General features: G+C 37.0%; 1 protein-coding gene across 1 annotated transcript; it reads right to left on the reverse strand.

The window, feature by feature from the left end:
* Positions 1-1,450: 1,450 nt before the first annotated feature.
* On the reverse strand, positions 1,451-5,714 carry LOC147640717 (flavone 3'-O-methyltransferase 1-like). The gene is made up of 3 exons (XM_086808816.1): positions 4,941-5,714; positions 4,103-4,167; positions 1,451-2,012 (listed from the first exon to the last, which is right to left on the reverse strand). Exons 1-3 carry the CDS (start codon positions 5,692-5,694, stop codon positions 1,710-1,712), a joined length of 1,122 nt encoding a protein of 373 aa, XP_086664942.1. The 5' UTR covers positions 5,695-5,714; the 3' UTR covers positions 1,451-1,709.
* Positions 5,715-8,219: the final 2,505 nt, after the last annotated feature.

The raw sequence follows: 8,219 nt of genomic DNA on the forward strand, positions 1-8,219 counted from the left end.
CCCTTTGTATGACCTTCCCATTCCATCCCAAACCAAGAAAATCACTCTCGGTACTACAGAGCTTATCAGAGAAGATTTCTGCATATTAATGTATAACCTTGAAGCAAGACTAAAAGTATCCCAAAAAGCCATAGCCTTCTGAATATTATCTCTTTGAGCCTTAAGGAACATGAAAGAATCATCTTCCAATGCCTGGCCGACCATCTGCTCTCCGCTTGGAAGAGTAAGCCCTACAACTTCACCGTTGTCCACTAGCTTATCGAGTCGAGATAAGATTGGATGCGTAGCAATTGCAAACAAGAGAGGGCTAAGTGGGCATCCCTGCCCTGACCGATCTCGTCAAATGAATGGGCTCAGTCACCCCACCATTAATCATAAGCCTAGCCACTTTATGTTGGCTCTAATAGTTCTCTCTCTCTCTCTCTCTCTCTCTCTCTCTCCCAACATAACCCTTTGTATATGTATTGTGTGAATGTCCTTAACCTATGCTTTTGTGTGTTCGTGTGTGTGTCTCGAGGGGTCCACTAAAAGTTATGTAAGATAGCACATGCATTGAGGGATTTTTTCTTTGGTGGACTTACAAAAAAGTGTACATACATAAGGGGTTTACTAGCTCAAAAAGAGAAAAAGTCCATACAGAAGGGTCAGTTTTATCACAAAATTCCATCCTCAAGGGGTACATTTAAGATACAAAATTTACAAATAAGGCATTATTTAAATATCCCTTTAACACACATGCTATAGGTAATTCTTACATAGTGGACCACCCGAGAGGGGTGCGCGCATGCGCGTGTCTGGACGTAGCTATAGATCTAAGGTAAGCCTACTTGCACCAATCTTGGATTCATTATTCTGCTAGTGAGTGTACTGACTAGGAGTGTTACACACGTAAATGTTCTTGCAAGTGTACTGACTAGGAGTGCAAGTGTACTGACTAGGAGTGCAACACACGTAGATGTTCTTTAGTTCTTGAGATTTTTTGGATTGTTTTTTGTAAGTGTGATCTTTTTTTGAATGCAAAGAAGAAAGCAAATAAAATATAGAAAAGTTTCTATTCCTAGCCCTAACATAAGAGTTTAAAATATATGTTAGAGGATGAATCAAGAGAATTAAGTAGGCTATTGTAAAGTGTTCTTAAGCATGCAAAAAGAATTTAAGTAATTCATTATTTACCCAAACCTAACATGCATAAGTTTTTCTAAAAAAATTTACATTTTTATAGAAATGATTTGTTTTTAGGCATTAAGACTTGTAGAAAATGTGGTGATGTATTGCATGGATATTTAGATTTAAAATGTTGTGATCGAAATCAAACATACACCAATATGCACATGTGCCCAAGTTTATGTTTTAAAAAAGTGTAGCTATTTTATGATTATCACAAATAAGGTTGAACTATAATGTTTAATAAAGGAAGAACATCTTCAAGCTAAATCCATAATTTGTAAGTTTGTCTTCTTCTATATTTATAGGGTGCTTTCATTCAAGAAGCTTAAGAAGGAGGTAATTCTACATGTATGTATGTTGGAGATGGAAATTTTTAATTCAATATCCATATAATTGCAAAAATAAATCCATTCCAACACTGTAGAAGGATCAAAAGGTTTGGAACCTCATGATGGCACTTATAAGTTAGAATATGAAAGCCAATGCATTATGCATGTAGATAGATGGATTTTGTGGGTGTCATATAAGAGGAGAGATCCTCCCTAAAATTTGTAAAGTTCCACAATAATACACTCATTTAGCTTGGAGATAACTTGCATGCATGCAAAACCTGCAAGTTTAGAAATGGTAAGAAGCTCTTGATAGGTGCGCTCTCGGGCACCGTGGCTACAAGCAAGCATTAGGATGTCAAGTTGATAGCCTACACGGGCCCTTGCCCCACTCTCCACTCCATATGGAAGTAGAGCATCCACCACGATCACTTTACCACCTTGTTTTGGAAGAGCCTTGTAACAATTCTTCAATATTTTTACACAATGCTCGTCACTCCAATCGTGTAATATCCACTGCCCTTGCCAAAACATATCACAATAGAGTTAAGGAGTAATTGTTTCTTATAAAAGCAATGATTGAATATTTTTAAAAACTTAGTTAAACTACATAATGTGTCAAGGCTAGCAAAAATGTTCATAGTCAAGCACTCAACGATCCCCTATAAATGTAAGAAATTGAATCTATGTGTTTTAAGTGCCCTTCGCTAACTAACTCAAGTTCATAAAAATGTAATTGTTTCTTATAAAAGCAATGATTGAATATTTTTAAAAACTTAGTTAAACTACATAATGTGTCAAGGCTAGCAAAAATGTTCATAGTCAAGCACTCAACGATCCCCTATAAATGCAAGAAATTGAATCTACGTGTTTTAAGTGCCCTTTGCTAACTAACTCAAGTTCATAAAAACCTTAACACAAATCATGGCAATAAGGAAGCTTGTTTTTTAGATTGATTGACCTCCTTTTTTTAGCTCTTTCATTTAAGAATATTATAAATCACAAATCATAATTCTATTGGGACACAAAAGTGGTGTGTGTACTTATTTTAAAGTGCACGTCAATGAAGCTACAAAAGTGGTGTGTGCATGTGTTTTAACAGTGCACTAGCATCTAGGTAGAGATGTATCTCAATTATAATAATGATGGTGATATGTAAGAGTGCATAATATATATATTCATAATATAGATATATGTAGGTACATACATACACACATGTTCTAGTCTTTTTGTAGGACTTGTGTTTTGCCCTAGAGCGTGTCAAAGATAATATTGCATATTTATGTTTTCACTTGCATGTTCTCTAGTTTTTTTGTAAGAGTAGTGTTTTTCTCTAGATCATGTTAATAATCTTGTATGTTTATGTTTCTCACTTGCCCCCTCATTTTTGAGTTCTTTGTGTTTAAAATGAACTATAGTTTTTGGGAAAGAGCTTGTTTAGTGCCCCCCATTCACAAACTCAAGTTGTTGCCTATATTTCTTTATTTGAAAGTTCATCAAGGTAAATTTTTAGCATATTTAAATCATTATATGGCTTAAAAATTTTCAAGATATTGTGAAACAAGTCAAGGTCCTTCCAAAAGGGCACATGATTAGTTAAAAAAAGAACGTTTAAAAACTTGTGTGAAAGCACTATTTTGCATGAGTAATCCTCCCAAACAATCTTTTTGATATTATTGTGTGCATTTGTTAGTATTGAGGCTTTCATCAGATTCTTCAAGAGGTACAAAGTCAAGTTTGAACTCACACACTTTGCTACCCAAGCGCACACTCAAATCACTTACCCAAAGATCACGTTAGAATAAAAGAAGCTATTTTTAAAACAAACTTGAATATTGAATAGCTATAGTAGATTTATCTTACTCTTTAGACTTTGTGCTTAAGAGAACTATAACTTGTAGGGTGTTAGCTTCAAAATTGATAGTGTCAATGGCTAAGAAGCATCTCACACAGGCTTGTCCCTCATTTTGCCATTGAATTTGGCTAAAATTTGGAATGCTAGTACAATGTAGCTCCTTTGCGGCATTTGGATTACATACCCCAAAAAGAAGGCTTTAGTTTGAAGAAACTGCATCTCTATCCTACATGTCTTTTGATGCCTAAAAGACATGTAAAATATTGGAATTAAATACATGAAACTAGAGACGTATTTAATTATAAATATTTTATAGATCATTTAAAAAAATTAAAGAAAAATAATGAAATATATATCTTTTTAATGTAAAAGACATTGGCTGTATTTAATGTGAGAATGCTAGAGAGAGAGAGAGAGAGAGAGAGAGAGAGAGAGAGAGAGAGAGAGAGAGAGAGAGAGAGAGAGAGAGAGAGAGAGAGAGAGAGAGAGAGCAAGAATACCTTATTTAATATATTTATTATTTGATAATGGGTACTATATATAAATTTGAGTAAATATATAAGGCCCGTCAAATTTGTGAAATTCATTCAAATCATAGGTTTTCAAAGGTTTAAAGACTTAAGCACTGAAAGATTTTGTTAAACTTGAGAAAGAACTTCAAATTAGCCATGATATGACCTTGTAGATTTCAACACACTTTCACAGATCACAATATGTATTGTTGCATCATCAAGACTAAGGAAAAGAATACCTTCATAAATATAGCATTGCCTTCGGGGACGCTCACAAACATATCTCCTCCTACATTCTCAACACCTGTGTAGTAAAGGAAATTGATTTGCATTCTCACATTAGATGTTGCAAAGTGGCATGTGTTTAATAAGTATAAATGTAGCTTTCATATTAAGCCATCAACACGATAGACTATAAGAGTTTAAGCAAGAAGTTGCATGTGACTATGGAGAACATATTAAAAAAAATTCGATTAAACTCAATGGTGATCAAAAGAGTGCATGCACAATGTAAAACATTTATTGAATATATGCCACGTTGCAATTTAAAGTCTTCCTTTTTGGTTTCAAAATGGTTCAAAAAAGCATTCATGTGTGCTTACATAAATTCTCTAAATTTATAGTTTTTCTTCAAAGTTTAAGCACCTTAAGGTCCTAGGTTGCCTTTCATAACATACAATGCAACCATGCATGCATATGTATAAAAATATGTACTCATGTCTTTGTGTGTGTGTGTGTGTGTGTGTGTGTGTGTGTGTGTGCGCGCGCATGTGTATGTGCGCGCGTGCACACACACACACATACACGCACGGGAGCCCACTTGGACATGATATGTATGTATAGATACACAAGCACCAAGTGGCAAGGAGTTAAATGACAAAATACTTTACCAATCACACCTAATGGTGAAATTTACGAGCTACATGTTCAACCATGATGTGTTTAAACTCATTTGAAAAAAACTTAGTTATCCATTTACACCCATTCTTTATTGTGGAACAGATGAGCTAATGACTTCTAAAACTTATCGAGTCACCCCATATGATATATTGTGGTGAATGGCTTATGAGATATTACCAGGATACTGAGGTGCAGCAGCAACCACATGCGGCTGGTCGAAATTGATGCCTTTGATGTGAGGGTGCTTAGAGATGATCATGCTCAAGCAAGATCCGAGCCCGCCGCCCACATCGACGAGGGTGGTGACATCATCAAAGCTGGAGTAGGTGTCAAGGAACAACTGGATGAAGAGCTTGGTATGGTTGGCCATGGCGGAGTTTAAGATATTGTTGAAGGAGAGGGTATCTTGGGCATAAGGGAAGGGATGTTTGCCATGAGCTTTGATGAAGGGAACGCTACTGTCGAGGACGGCTACATCCAAGTAATGCCAGGTGTCCATAAAAGCCTTGTCTAGATTGAGGAGTATCATTGGGGCAAGAGAGGCACCGTCTTCATTTTTGACCAAATATTTGCTAACGTCATTGAGCCCATATTTTCTCACATAGTGAGGATTGTGTGTGTGTTCCGAGTCTTCCTCTAGGGAGGAAGTGAGGACGCCGTGGCAAGCTAATACCCGTAGGATTCGATCTAGAGAATCGGCAGCCGTTGGATGGTGGAAAACGTTGGTGATGTGGGATACTATTTGGGCTGGTGAGAGGAGGTGGTGTGGCTGTTTGGCGAGAATGTCGATGACATTGAGGCGGATTACAGTTTTCAGAGCCATGGGTAAGCAGCACAAGGAGCCCAGCTCCAGCACCCTCAACCATGCAGGGTCTTCAACTCCCGGAAGCTCAGAAAGCAGCCGCTCCTCACGTTGAGCAATTTCGCCCATCTCTCCCCCCTCGGTGTGTGTGTGTGTGTCTGTGAGAGAGAGAGTGTGTGTGTCTGTGTGAGAGAGAGAGAGAGCGAGAGAGAGAGAGAGAGAGAGAGGGGAAGAAAGCTCTCTATTTAAGAGTGTGTGAATGAGAGCGCCAGAAAGAGACGCTCATGCGTGGCAAAGGCAAAGTTGTCCTCTTTACTTTTGAAAATTGAATTTAAGAAAGTTCAAAATTTTTAGAGAAATTTCACGCATTTTTTAGTCAGCTTTCAGCCTACCCCACTTGCTCTTTATGGTATCATCCATTTTTAATTAAGAATAGTAGCTAAAACTGCTTAGAACGTACACTTATATAATATATATATATATATATATATATATATATATATATATATTCATAGAGGCATCTTATTTTTTACCCTAGGAAGAACAGGGCTAGGTGGGTTGGTAATTATTCTTTTTATATAAATCTAAAATTATAAAAAAATGGGATGAATGTTTTTAAAAATGCCCTAAAATGTTCAAAATTGGGAAAATATTTTCTAAATCCCTTCAAAATGGCCAAAATTTGGACGAATGTTTTAAGATACTGGACATATTTTTTTTAACAGAAAAATCTCAAAAAATAGCAATTGGCAAAGATTAGCTCCTATTGTTTTCCTTGTGGGTTACAATTCCTGTTATTATAATTCTCCATCCACATTTTCAAATGTTTCTTCCAAAGCATCCAAGTCAAGTACTAATTTTTTTGTTTGAAGTAATGATTTTAGTCACCTTTCATTGTCTATCCACCACCAATTTCAAGGCATTGAACCCTACTTCTTTGTTTCTGATAATGATTTACTCACGTTTTTTCTATCACATATTTTCAAGGCATTGAACCCTACTTCTTTCTTTCTGATAATGATTTACTCACGTTTTTTCTATCACATATTTTGTCGTAGTGTTGAATCCCAATTCTTAGCCTTGAAAGGAATTTTGGCGAAGAACAAGACTTTAAGAGAGTCATCTATCAATAATACATCTTTAGTCGTAGTGTTGAATCCCAATTCTTAGCTTGAAAGGAATTTTGGTGAAGAACAAGAATTTTTTCAAGAAAGTTATCTATCAATATCTTTTTGTGACATCATAATACAAAAGTTGGCCTTGATTAAACAAATTAAAATTTTATTAAAAAAATAGCCTTGAATAACCACCACTGCTTTTTTTACTAAAAGAAAATCATAAGCCTAACATGATTGTGAGAAAACTTAGTCATTTTAAGGAGACCTGCAAGTTTTCTTTAAGAGAAACAAATAAATAAATCTTTTCATTGACTTTTAAAACATTTTAATCTCAACCAAAGACATGCACTACAAGAGCTTGAGGGCATACCGACGCTCAAATACCGACGCAAATGTCGAGCGTCGGTATGCCCGTCGGTATGCCCGTCGTAATATTGGAGGATACAAGTTTGGCGGGGTAATTTTAAATTTTGGTTTACCGACGCTCATACCGACGCTCATACCGACGCTCATACCGACGCTCGTAAGTTTTTCACAGCCGAGAGCCTATTTTCTGGTTTTTTTGCAACGTTGCTCTGTTCGAAGGTTTTGTGTCCAAACTCCCTCTCTCCTTCACTTACCATCCTCCCTACACACCATACTCCCTCTCTCCTTCTCTCCTAACTCCCCCCTCCTCCCCTCCTATTTCTCCTACCCCTTATCTTCTCTTTCTTTCTATGGTTATGTTGATTTTTCCCTTTTTTTTTGCTATGGTAATGTTGATTTGTGTTTTCTTGTTTTCTGTTTGTGTGTTTTTGCAGGAGGGCAAGTATTCTCTACACGCGTATCTTGTTTGAGGTAAGTGCCCTAAACTCTAGCTCTTTTTTGCTTCTCTCAATTTTCAATATGCCCCATTGTGGGAGTTGGGGTAGTATAGGCATGCCTTTATGCATGGGCATAGCCATGCCTAAGCTTGGCTATGCTTTTCCTTATGCATGGGCATAGTCAAGCGTAGGCCAAAGGCAAGTAAGGCCACACAAGGGTTTTGTGTTTAATCTCTATGCTAGCTCCCCCTCCCCTTCCCTTTCTCCTACCCCCTTATCTTCTCTTTCTTGTTGATTTTGCCCTTTTTTTTTACTATGCTAATGTTGATTTTGTGTTTTTTTGTTTTCTATTTTTGCATATTTTTGCAAGAGGGCAAGGGTATCTTGTTTGAGGTAAGTGCCTAAACTCTACCTCTCTTTTATGCTTCTCTCAATTTGAAAAATGCCCCATTGTGGGAGTTGGGTAGTATAGGTATAGTCATACCTTTATGCATGGGCATAGGCTAGGCATGGCTATGCCCATGCATAGCCAAGCCTTGGTCAAAAGCAAAAAAGGTCATGTATGGCCTTTTTTTCTTGGATATGCATGAGCATAGCCATGCGTATGCTTTTCCTTACGTATGGGCATAGGCCAAAGGCAAGAAAGGCCTAGCCATGCATAGCTAAAGCCTAGGCATAGCCATGCATAGCCAAGCCTAGGCCAAAGGAAAGCAAGGTCACACAAGAGGCTACG

This window comes from Cibotium barometz, chromosome 2 (assembly GCF_041138505.1).
Source record: "Cibotium barometz isolate CiBa-2024 chromosome 2, ASM4113850v1, whole genome shotgun sequence".
In the NCBI taxonomy this organism is placed as follows: domain Eukaryota; kingdom Viridiplantae; phylum Streptophyta; class Polypodiopsida; order Cyatheales; family Cibotiaceae; genus Cibotium; species Cibotium barometz.